Raw genomic sequence first — 13355 nt, 5'->3', positions numbered from 1 at the left:
CTACTTGTGTTTAAGTGTCATCTTAATTCCTTTTTTCCAAAAGTTCTGATCTTTAACAAGACCATTTTATCATAGTAAGTGTTCTCTGTTATTTATTCATGCTTCAGCCATGTCCAGCATCCTGGACTGAATGAATAAATGGAACATACGCTTTTCTTTATAGGAAGGTATAGGTGAGAATATAGCTGTGTACTGAAACTTTGCTAGTGTTAAGGCACAATGACAAATAGGGCAGATGCCGTTGGATTGGGCAGTTCTTTGTCCTTGGTCAGTCTGTACTGGTGACCTTGACCTGCATCTATTGCGAGGAGTCTGTGAGTCTGTCAAGTACAGCAGCGGGCAGAGAAGGGCTGTTCATTAAAACTGACTGCTTGGATCAGGTGCCGTTCCAGAAAAGGGAAATTCCCCATCGGTTCCACCCAATTCAGCCACAATGCCAGGTGGGTTGGGGAAGTGATTAAAGAAAGAAGCAAGTAATTGCCTAAATGTGCTGAGCATTTTACAGATTTGCAATTCACAAGTGTAAATATTTTGGACATACTGTTTTCAGATGTTAGATAAATCAAAATAGCTGCAAATGAGTTTGATATGTGTCACCAGGCATGTAAGCAGATAGATGTGTTAAATTGGCATTGTGTGTGTGTAAATGCTCAGTTGAGAGAAATATACAAATGATGACAGGATATTTTAGAAAGGATTTCAGGTATTTCTGCAAGGCATTTTTGTTGAAAAGGGCTTAGCTGTGAGAGAAATGTTTTAACCCTACTAACGGATTACCACCTTCTTTTTGTGTGTTTCTTTTTCTCTTCCAGTGCCACCTTGGGCCTTAATAGCCATAGCCATAGTTGCAGTCCTATTAATCCTTACCTGCTGCTTTTGTCTCTGTAAGAAATGCTTGTTCAAAAAGAAGAACAAGAAGAAGGGAAAGGAGAAGGGAGGGAAGAATGCTATTAACATGAAAGATGTTAAAGATTTAGGGAAAACCATGAAAGACCAGGTAAAGTACCTCTCCTTTTCTTGAACTCTTGAGTTGCATTTGAAGGTTTCTGCTTGTTGCCTCAGTAGTGGCTCTGTGAAGAGGGGACTGACTGGCAGCATCTTCTCGGTGGTATCACAAAAGATGAATCTGGGCGTGGCATTACTGAGAAAGCAGTCAGCCAATTTCCCTGCTCTGCTAAAAAAAAATGAGCAGGCATATAATAACTCATCTGGAAGGGTCAAGTTTATTGAGAGAATCAGTTGTCCCAAAAATGAAGCAAATGTGCCCAATTTTCACTGTCCTTTTTCAAGACTTTGACCAGGACCTAGTACAGTGTTTGTGTGTCTTTCCAGCAGTATTTCTGAGCTTACATGATACACAAAAGTAGCTCTGAACTCTAAATCTCTTTTTACACAAAAGCAAAAGTTCAGCAGAGAAACAACAGCATAGAAGAAAAAAATGAGAAGCATAGAAACAAGGGAAAACAACCAAAAAGGAAGAGCACAGGGGCATTCAATACAATGATGTTGGGAGAATTCATTTTGTACTAGAGAGGAGGAGATTAAAGATAACAGGCCATACTTCCAGCTGTAACTCAGCTGAGTAACTTGGAGGAAAAGATTAGCATAATGCCCTTTGAGCAGCATCATTTTCATAAGGGCAGAAAAATTTGTCCTTCAGATCTGCTTCATGCAAGAGAAGCAGAAGGTTGCAGGACCTAATCCTCTGGGCCATAGAATTGACTAATATGTTCCTGAAAGAAAATAAAGCTTTTTTTAGCAGGGTTTTAGTATTGTCCTTCCTGGAGCAAACTGTTGAGAATAAGCAGAAGAATGGGGAAACAAATGTGAAGTATCCATGTGTCCTCACTGCATTGCCTAGTTTCCTAAGCTAAGAAGACAAAGGGCTATATTTTTCAAACCGAAAGTGCTGAAGAAATTTAGAGAATTGCTTTGCAAAACCTCTTCAGTAGGAGCAATAACTGTAAAGATAAAGACTGCAAGTCTGTGCTCCCAAGACCCCTGGTAAGGTTGAGCCAGGGCAGTGCAGGACCATTTATCCAGCCAAAGAGAGAGGATAAAAGCATGGTCAGGAATGAGCAGTTCCTTCCACAAGTTGGGATCTAGTGTAGAAGAAAGCTGGGCTGAAGGCAGGTTTGATTAGAAGTACAAGCCAAAGCTGGGAACCCCAGGGCTAGGGCCAGCTGATTGGGAACAAGATCCAAGAAGAGAAGCTTAGGGCACAGTAGCTATGAGGCCCATGGAGCAGTCCAGAATAAGTGGTGAGATCCACTGTACAGTGAGGAACCAGCCACCAGTGTGGCTCGTCAGCCAGTCTTGAGAATCCTGGAGCAGGTTAGCATGCTTCTCCAGACACATAAGATGTGATAGGGGAAGAGCAAAATCAGGAGAGTGCATGGGGAAGCCTTACAAGTCTGATGACTAGCTGCAACTGGATCACATGAGTGGAGTCTGAAAGGAGCTTGGATAATGGGAGGAAAATAATGGATAAGCTTCAAAGGTACAGAGCTATCAGAGCTATTTCTAGTTTCCATTATCAGACAACAGGACAGTTTTTGTTGTTCTTGCTCAGTAGACAGTATGGAAAGAAAATAACTGAAGATCCAGTTTTATTCCTGTTCATTCTACTCAACTGCAGTAGCCACTACTAAAATGTTGATTCATTAGACAGTAAACTTTTCTAGTCTATCCACTACACCAATAAAGTAAACCTTGGCAAAATTCATTACTTTCAAGCTGGATGAATCAACATTTTATAGTGACCACCTGTGCTCAATCTGTTTTGGTTCTCAGACCATAAGTACACATTGCATGCTTACAGCTAATGAAGTTCACACCAGTTGCCCATCTTAGGTGTACTCATGTATCTACACGCTAGAAGGCAGTACAAAGCAGATGTCTTTACAGCCATCTTAGATTGCCTTACTGCAACTAACAGAGTCCTGCACAAGCACAAAGAGCGAACGGCTGGAGATCCTTGCATCCGCATTGCAAGTGGAGGACTTTAGATAGTGCCCTGGTGTGCAACTTCAACCTTGGTTCCACCTGGAGAGAAGATGCTTCATGTGCCACACTGGTGTACTGGAGTGCGTGACACCAACGCAAGACAAATTCACACCTGAAAACAACCTCCTCAGTACACAGAATCACTAAAATAGATGCAGCTGTTCCAAGGTTAGGAAGATTAGTGAGGCCGAGCTCAAAAAACAACAGAGCAAAAATTTTGAGTTCTACCTTGAAAAATATTTTATGCTGATTTTGCTTTCTCCATATGATGAATGTGAAACAAACGCCTTTTCTTTAAGCACTTTGATTTAGCATTCATAGATTCCCTGTACGTGATTTATAGACTTTATTCTGTGCTATTAATATTAAGTAATTGTGAGATATTTCCCCCTCAGCAATACATGGAAAATCAGATCATCAGTTGTTGGGTTACCCTGGGCTACTGTTAGCCAACTCTTCCCATTGAACCAAGAATAATTTGGAAGAACTCTTTGATTATGCTTGTGGAAAAATTCCTTGAGATATTTGTTATGTTTTACCAATTATAACAAACCTAATACTTTGTTGTAGGACAAATAATGTGCATTTTGTTGATTGATATTTATGTGGAATTTGTTCCATATCATGTAAGGCCATTGTTGTATTTACAATATAAAATTAAGTGTTTTTAATTATATTCATTAGGACCTGGATAAATGACCGTGGATTCTTGGAAAATAAATATTTTAAATGCAAAATTACATTATGTAATTAATATTGAGTTTCATTTCTATCTTTTTCATGGGAAAATTTGATAAAAAGCTGAATCATGCGGCTCTTGTCTACAAAGAGAGCTCAAATTTTGAAATGTTGCACAGATAGGTATTTTAAGATGATTCCACTCAAAATATTCTGTATAGTTATTTAAACATACTTTTGCCCAAACATTTGGGGATTTAACCAATATGTTTTGTTTTGCACACTTAAACCTAAGGAGGGTAGATTCTCAGATGATGTAAATGTCAGACTTCAATAAGTGGATGGATCACCAACTGTCCAGACAAGATTCCTCTTCACTGTCTGGGATTTCAAAAACAGGCTACTTAAATTAGCCCCTTAAATTCATACCTAGCAGTCTGATAGTGCACAGATTTTAAGTCTTTGGCATTCAATAACTTTTACCAACTAAATTCCTAATTTGTGAAATTTTAGCTGTCTTTTTTTTTTTTTTTTTTGGTGTGACTGATTGTTTATTCTAACAGTTTAATCTTGAATTATCAGTGCAAATTTTAATATACCTAGCTGAACTCAACGCAATGCTAAATGTAGAATATTTCAGTTAAGAGAATTGAACCACTTTAGAGGCTCTGGCGTAAAATAGAACAGTGGATAACAAGAATGCCTTTTACTCTTTAAAGAAGCAAATTTTAATGTTAAAAAAAATTAATTGAAGATCACGATGTAAATCTAATGCCATTATAAAGGGCAACATACAGTACCAAAGATCTGAAATGTTGTCAAAAACCCAAAAAGCTTAGTTCAGTCATTGTTAGGCCTGAACCTGTAAGTGCTAATTACCTTCTGCCTTCAGCTGAGAGTGCATAATAGGAGTTGATAGGCACTTGGCATCTTGCAAGATCCTAGTTCCCTAGGCACACAAAACTTGAAAGGGTAAGGTTAACATTTGGTAAATTGAAAGTATCAGCTTCTGGAGATATAATTTCCATCTTAGTCTGGTTTTGTTTGTCAAAGAGAACTTCTGACCTACATGTACTCATGCTGACCTGCACATCCGTGCCAAATCATTATAGAGCCATATAGCTTGACATAGTTAAAGATCCTTTTGACATAGAGACTCAATCAGCTCAACAGTCACACATGATAGCTAGATATTACAGAAAGTGGAATAAAATTTTGTCTCTGTTAGAATATTTGTGTTTCAAAATGTCCACTATCCTGAACACAACTTCAAACGAGAAACTGTTTATGAAATAATATAGATTATGAGAAAATGTAGTTGAGGTAAAGTGGAAGATGAGTTGAAAATAAGATTAGGTTTTAAGTCTTGAAACCCGTTTCTGTTGCAGGCAATGCTTACTTTTTCAAGTAGGGTATACAACTCCACCAAGGGCCACTGGGAGGATTAGATTCCTTCTAGGGGAGGCAAATTGTTAATGAATGTACTACTGTAAAAAGGTCATTTCTCCATGGTTTTTACTAATGTTTGTGTGTGGATGTTTTAATTTTTATTTCTTCCTTCTATGTCCTCCTTGTCTATGTTGTGTCTCATGACTGTTCTGGATTGTCACTTGCGGTAGGTTTATTTTGCTATTTGGATGCACCTAGTCTAAAGCTCTGATACATATAGTCCTCTGACAGCTCTGGCTCCTCAGCTGAGATTTATATGTAGTAGCTTTGATACACACATCAAGAGGCTGAACTAAATTGATTGGGTATTTGTTTGGTTGGGTATATATTTGGGGGGAGGCTAGAGGAGGGTGAAAGAAAAGAGGTTGTCATTCTTTCTGTAGATAAAATATTAAGTCAAACTGTACTAGAAAGCTGAAGTTTAAAATTGACGGGCACATAAAAATAACTTGCTAATTTTATTTCCTTTTTGTATAAATGTCACCATATCAAAAGTAGACGAAAGCAGTGTGTATTTTTAATGTCTTAGTTTCTAAGTGTTGCTAAAATGATTGGTACCTCATGAAACTTGCTGTGGGCTCTCGCATCATCTCAGTACAGTACCCACGCTTTAAGTCCTTAGTGCTCCATACCAAACTCTTTAATGTGGTCTTACTCCAGATTTCTGTTGGTGCAACTGAATGACAACTAGCACCAGTGTTTTTATGAGTTCTTCCCATAACAGTTTTCATCTTTATAACTTTCCAGTCTCTGCTAATGCCCCTGCTTGCTCCCACTACTTTTTTCTTTAGAAAAAAAAAAAAAAAAGCCCCCAAACACCCAGCTCCAGAGACTCTATAATAGCTACTGATTTATTGGGTCTGAATTTAATGCACTGGTACAGCAAAATTCTTGGTTAAGCTCAGCCTGTGGACTGAGGAAAGGAATAGACGTAATCATTTCAGTCATGAACAGTGGCACTGAAAAATTACTAAAATCTAGCCCTATTGCTTGGAGAATAATTGTTGTGGTGGTCTGAACATTTTATTAGGCCACAAAGCATTTGTGGAGAAGGAGATTTAATAGCTCATTCCTTTCTCATTGCGTCAGGCTAAAACACCGTCACTAGTGAAAGATTTTTGGTTTACAATGACTGTGTCTGTTAGGTGAAATAGGATATTTGGGATCAGGTATATGTACTACACCCTGGAGTATGAGGAATATATTCTTGGCTCTGCTGCTGACTTACTATGGCCTTCAGTCAGCCACCTGACTTCTCTGTATGTTTGTTCTTCCTTTACTAAGGCCTTCCTTTTACATCAAGGTTATGTACTGACTTAATCAGAATATTATGATTAATGTTAATGTATTAATACTGGTGAAACATCAGGGCGTTATAAAGTAACATGATGTTGAGAGCTGCAATTACACCTAACTGAACTTCAATATATAATGGTTTTCTTAGGCTGTTTCACCTTATGATTTTGGCTGTTGAACAGTAAACACCCTTGTCCTCATGGAGACAAAATATTGAAGGAACAATCTTTTTAATGTTAGGTGCCCTGAAGTATTTCAAAGTAGTGTGTGTTGACCTGGCAGCGTGAAGACGATAGGCAAAATGAAGTCAGTAAAATCCACACTGACGTCCAGAGAGCCTGGATTTCACTCGAAGGAACCCAAGCCTTTATTGCCAGAAATAATCCAAGAGGATCTCTTTGAGGGACAGGAGCCGTGCTGCTGGCAGTGGTCTTTTCTTCTGCAGTGTTTGCTCGTGTGCTTGTTTTCGCAGTTGAATGCCTAGAGAATAGTGAGTGGTTTTATGCCACAGTGCCACCTGTCTTGGTCTCAGCATGCCAATTCCCATTTGTTGGCATCTTCAGCCCATGGTGACATTAATGCTCACCGTGGCTTATCCACAATGCAATGAGACATCCTAATTCACACTCAGAAAGACAGCATGCGCTGCAGAGCCATGACAGTGTAGAAAATTAGTCAGAAACAATGGGGACAAGTCTTTCTTAGAAAACAAGCCCAATAAGTATACTGTGGCAGTCAAAATGGATTGACTGAGTCCCATTTGTACATTAATTCAACCTCAGGTTTGACCAGTCGTCCTGCTTTTTTCACCTGTCTCAGAAGGCAACTGTGCAGGGTGCATAAAACTTCCTGAAAAATGTGAAAATAACATGTTTATGAAGATATGATGTTACAGATGAGTGTTTGTGTTCTGCAGGGTTTTCCACAAAACTCTTTTGTAACTTAGATTTATATTAGACTTCAAAACCCTGAAAATATGGAAGTAACAGCTGTGAGCCACAAGGCTGGGCTTATTTGCATTCCTGTCTTTTCCTCTCAGTCACTCCCGAGAAGACATAGGAGCTTGCTTTGCATGCTTTTTGAGTTTTGTTTTCCTCCTTTTTAAAAAATATTTTTCCTGTAAAATAATTCATTTATTACTTTTCTTATTGTACTGTTAGGATGATATGAAGATACAGTTCCTACTCATTTTCTTACATGTCTTCTTTTCTATACTGAAGGTCTTGCCACTGGAAGCTTCCATTGTCAAGAACGTTTCTTTCTTGCATTCTCTTGATTAACAGACCAAATTATTAATTCTTTATTCAAGACCAGAGTCTGTAGGTTCCTAATGAGTGGTGTCTAGGAAATATGCAATTATTCCCTAAATTAAGTGATTTGAGTCACACTCTCGAGACATTTACCTGTATCCACTGATCACGTGGAAAGCTAAACTCTTACACTAAGTGCCTGAAGTTAGTGGGTATGAATAAACTACAAAAGGAACAGCAGTTGATATCAATGAGGTATACATTTCAAACCCCATTGGGAATATTTAATTGTTTACTTTTTAAGCCAAGGCATTTATTCTTTACAAAATGATGAATAATAAATATGAATAGCAAAATAACCTTCAAGCATGAGAATATCAGATACTTGATAAAGTCCTATTTAGAGAGTGGTCAGAGAATGATCTTATCTCTTTTTAAGCAACTGAGCCAAAAGAACAGGTCTTTGCCAACTTTTTCTCCATAGATCAATGTGGCACCCCATAAATCATGTCTGGCTATATTTAGGTTAATTTTCACTGTTAAATAGATGTAGTCCTAATTATATAGTATGACAAATTTTTCAAACAGAAATAAATGTAGTACTCGGAGCGGTCCTCCCATGTCGGGGAGCCAGCTCTGTCCCAAAGGATGCTTCCGTCTGGCCCGCTGCCATTCATTTGGGAAGGATGAAGAACAATTGATTGAGCAGCACGCGCTGGCCAAGCAGCCTAAAGCTGCCTCCTACTCACAGCCTGCTGCTTAGCGCAACCGAGCACTGCCATATGGGAGGTGGGGGCAGAGCCCGCCAGCGTACTTGCAAGAGTGCTTACTTCTTTTAGTTCATGCACACGGGCCCCGCGTTCAAAGCAGAGCTCTGACCCACAGGGTGAACTTCTGAAGTAGCCCCCCAGGCTGAGATCAGCTGCAACTTTTTTCAGGAAATAAACACTGGCCACAAGAAAAACAGGTTGATTTGGGGGCTTAACAGCACCAGCTTGAATGTATGTATTCATATTTTACATTGAACACCTCCAGCATTTGCTGTATTCTTCCATTGCACCAGAATCAGTTGGCTTTTTAGTACCCAAACGATTCAGTGAGCTCTTAAGCTGAACACGATGACCTCATGTCATAGAACTCCAAAGCAAGCAAGCCTTTTGAATAACCCAACAGACCATTTAAAACCTGGCTAACAAGCAAGGAAGTAATGTCAAGGCATCGCATGCTGAACACAGCAGGGTCTTGCTCATTCTCTGCATCGGTGTGGCCCACTGTTGGCGTGAGGCCAACACTCTTGCAGCAGTAAGGGCAAAGTAGATTTCACAATGACCAAAGCCTGGCTCAGCCACTGGAAACCCATGAGCAACATGCTCTCTAAATTAATTCATGGAGAGAAAGCAGTTGCTGAATGAATGAAATGTTGCCTTTCCTTCTCAGGGACTCTGACAGAGAATGTGTTAGAATTGCAGGCTTTTCTGCTTTGTGATAGGGAATCAACGAGGAATTTTTAAAGGCTTTTGTTTTCCCCTGGGATAAAAATTGGCCAGGTCAGAATTATGGTGTTCTTGAATGTGAAAGAAATTGATAAGAGGTTCACCACCATTAGTGGAAATGCAGCCATTCCTAAGTGTGGAGGAAAAATTGCCTTTCTGACAAATTCATTGTTGGACATGGCACAGAACATTCTCGCTACAAAATCATATTGTTTTCTTCCATTCAGCTCAGCAGGCATCGCACAAGCCTGAGGACTGGGCGTCATTCACACGTTAAAAAAATATCCCCTTCACCGTGTGAACAAAAGGAATGATTGATGAGGCAGGCGGAGATGGAACTCAGGATGGCAGCGTGCACTGTGCAGCAAATAAACTTACAGGCTGCAGTCAGCATTGTTTTCCTGCCTCACGTCTCTCCTTCTTGTTTACCGGTAACTTGTTTCCTTAAAAGTGAGGCCATAGGCTGCTCCATGAATGGAAGGAACCCTAAAAAATCTGTTAATTAAAGTGTTTCTTTACATATGACAGTGAAAGACACTTTGCTTGCGGTCTTAAGTAGCTTGTGACATGAACTAGGCATTAACAATGAGACATGAAGATAACTGAAACCGGAATCAAAGTGCAAAATATACCTTCATGGGTCTTTGCACCCTCCTGGTGATTCAGACAGGGTTGTGGCTTCTGCCTCACTGTACCAGAGGCAAGGACGTACACTTGCTCCCCCAGCAGCTTACCCGAGTCTCGTATCAGTTTGCTTTCCTGGAGCTTCTGCACATGTGGAATCCGGAGGCAACCAGCAGACAGCTGTGCTAAATCCCTTGCAGACCCTCTCAATTTCTACACGTAGTTCTGGGAGGGATTAAATGAAAGTGTACATAAAGCTGTTTTAATCCCCAAAACCCTTCTTGTGGTTTGTGGTGGATAGTAGTGGGTTAAACCCAGTGACAGGGTGCAGGACTTTTGGTGGAACTGAGCTGGAAGCAAGGGATGTTCGCAGGATCAGGAGGCAGTGTCGGTGGAGAGAGGCTTTTGTCAGCTAGGGGAATGAGAGGGGAAGGAAGCCCAGGAAATGTAAAAACCCACTCCAAGGTGTGGAGTTTGCAGAACTGCAATTACAAGCAGGGGGTTTTTTTTCCTTCCTTTTTTAATGCAGAAGATGCAACTACAAAAAAATTGAAAATTAAGCATTTCCTTTAACAACCCAGAAGAAAAGGGCAGACTGTAAAACCACTCTTAATTATGTTGCGGAAGTGAAAAAACAACCAGCAGATTGAAATGTGGATCCCAGATTGCTGTAATTTAGCCCTGTTTGTTGTAGGGACCACTACAGAGTAGATAAGCTTGAAAACAATTAACTAAACAAGGCACAGAAAAGAAAATCCTAATGCCATATGTAGGTTGCTGTCTGCACCCTTGGTTAGAACTAGTTACAGAGCTCATTCAAGTATGGATTAAATGACAGGTTGCCCAAAAATTCATTTTGTCTTCCAGGTCTAAGAAAACATATGTTGTATATTGTGTGGCTCTGTTAAGCTCCCTGGCACAAACTTGCTGATTTCCTTAGATGTGCATGTATCACCTTGTAATGGTTGTATTGGATTAACACTTATTTTTATATGTTCCTACACCAGCTTACACATAAGCCTATGTTTTTCGGATACTTACACAGATGTAAGAGGATATAGAGGTTTGTTGTGTGTTTCTGCATATGTTATGTGGAAACCACTTGAATTAAATTCACAGTCATCCCAAATTAGAAAAGATAAATCTGGTCTCCTGCACAATGTAATAATGCATTTCTATGTTGCATATTTCACCGAAAAAGCATTTAAAATGTCATGGAATTAAAAGAAATATTAGGAAAGGAAAGGCTTATATTCCTCTGCATCTAAATCCAGGCTTTCTGATTACAGTTGTGTCAGCTGAAGAGGCTTGAGGAAAAAGCTGGCTTGTAATTAAAAATATTTTATTGTTTCTAAACCCAATAAAATATAGCTGCTTATTTTAATTGATTGTAGCAATACAACAGTAAGATCAAATATAGTGTGATACAGTGTGCTATAAATTGAGGGTTGCAGTACTATTCCATTAAATATTGATCTTTCAGAGAATCTCAATACAAAATGAAAATCTCTATGGGGTGTTTCAAGTACTTTGAAGCAATCCAATTCTTCTTCCTCTTTGGAACTCAGCAGCTGCATCAAACATGAGAAACTTCTGTGCTTCCTTTGACTCAGCTTCTTCTTGAAGCATTGGCTTCTAGTTTGAAAGCAAATTCCTCTCTTGATGGTAAAAACTATTATGTACAGACTGCTGTAGAGATAATAATTTGTCATTTCTTGCCTCCCCCCACGCCATGACCTTGGCCAAATCCAAACACCATCTCATTCTTAGTGTTTCTTAGTGCTTCAGTGTTTCTGAGTCAAGGTCAAGAAGAATCATATAGCTCCTCAGCTGATGTGAGTAATGTGCAATGTTTTCCATCCCCCCTGGGAAATAGCTTTCACCTTCCAATAGGCCTCTCATAACCTGTGGAGAAGAGCTTCCCAGCTATGCAATGTTTTCTGTCTGCGCTTCAAAACTCCCTTGCAAGAGGGACGTTAGCCTCCCATTATATTTTCCATAGTCACAGTAAGAACTTTTTCACGTTGAGTTACCCACAGCTCTGGCATCTCCCAGATTGATCAGCTATGCAGAAAGTGTATAATTTTGCTAGGGAGAGTGTGGATAAGTAACTGTTGCCTTGATGCAATAGTTACAAATTCCTCATACCTAGAAATTAGCATATAAAGGTTTTTTTGCATTCTCCCTTTTATCCCTGAGCAACAGCTGTAGGATATTTCGTCTCAAACAAAATCCAGGTCAAAAGTAGATGGAACAGCAGTAAGTCCAGTACTTATCCCAGAAACAGTGGTATAGTGGAGCTCTTTATCACTCTTCTATCATGGAGTCCTCTATTAGGGCAGTACTGGGATGATTCAGAGCAGCGGGTCTTGGAGTTAACATCCCACTCTGAGTTATTGCTTCCTCTTGTCTCCAGGCTCAGATAAATGTGGTTGCTTCACTTGGATTGAGTCACATCTTTTTTTTTTTTCATGATCACAAAACCTCAAGCTTATTTTTCTTACCAATGAAAGCAAGGGGTTTGGCATAATCACATCACCCCATACCCTGAATGTCCCACGTGTGGTCCCGCAGGGGCTGTGCCTCTTGCCATAGAGCCTGTCAGTTTTGAAGTGTCACGCTTGTTGTTGTACTAACAAAAATGTTGTGCTACAGCCAGGGAACTCGCTGGCAGCCCAGCGATTAAAATGTCTCAAAATAATTTTCATTTCAGGCAGTTCAGCCCTTCCAAATAGAAATGGTTTAGTTCAAAAAGTATTACTCTTCTAACATCACAGGTGATTCTCATCCACTCCCGACCTTTCCCAGCAGTTTCATTCAGGTACACGGTAATTTATGTTCCTCGTAGAGAGTCCATCATTCACTAACATTCAGATATTTAACTCAAACCCAGCTCCTCAGCTTGCATAAATCAATGTTGTTGCATTGATTTCAGTTGAGCTATGCCAGCTGAATTTCTATCTTATTTCAAAAAGTAGAGAAATAATTGCTTAATACTGAACAGTTTTGAGTCTGACCTTTTGAATTTAGATCTGGCTTCTGAAAAATAACATTTTCTACTTCAGGGATCAATCTCTCTTCTTACCACACCCACGCAACTCTTGTGTGGCCCCCGCTGCGTGCATGGCTGAGGGAGAATGTTAATGCTTTCACGTTTCTTCTTTCACCAACCACCATCAACCGCGGATATAACTACTTTCCAGCCTTGCTATCTCTTCGGATAGAGAACTCCAGCTGCAACCTATTGTTTATAAGTGCTGTAGGATTCTTCAGACCGCCTCACATTGTGAAAAAAGGAACATAACAAATCTTATTCTTGCACTTAATAGTCTGTTTGTGCAAGCAGAAGCTCCATATAGAAGGAACTTTTGATCCAGAGAGGGCCCTTACAGATAAGCATACTGTTCACTGTAACACGCAAATAACAATTCTGGATGAATGCTCAGTATTGATTCCTTGTTTTGACACTCTCAACTTTTATTTTCACGTTTTCCGCAATTTTTCACTATTTGTCTCATCACTTTTGCCCATTTTTCAGTTCTTACTCAGGTAAGAATCT

General features: G+C 39.6%; 1 protein-coding gene across 4 annotated transcripts in view; it reads left to right on the top strand.

Moving 5' to 3' along the window:
- SYT1 (synaptotagmin 1) overlaps positions 1-13355 on the top strand; it is a 361032-nt gene that overhangs the window by 261098 nt on the left and 86579 nt on the right. For all 4 annotated transcript variants that reach the window (XM_030002786.2, XM_030002785.2, XM_030002787.2 and 1 more), the window contains one exon: positions 813-997. In XM_030002786.2, the coding sequence (XP_029858646.1) occupies positions 813-997 (185 nt within the window). The remainder of the gene's footprint in view (positions 1-812; positions 998-13355) is intronic.

Source organism: Aquila chrysaetos, chromosome 26 (assembly GCF_900496995.4).
Source record: "Aquila chrysaetos chrysaetos chromosome 26, bAquChr1.4, whole genome shotgun sequence".
In the NCBI taxonomy this organism is placed as follows: domain Eukaryota; kingdom Metazoa; phylum Chordata; class Aves; order Accipitriformes; family Accipitridae; genus Aquila; species Aquila chrysaetos.
This window is presented reverse-complemented; position numbering and strand designations above follow the sequence as displayed.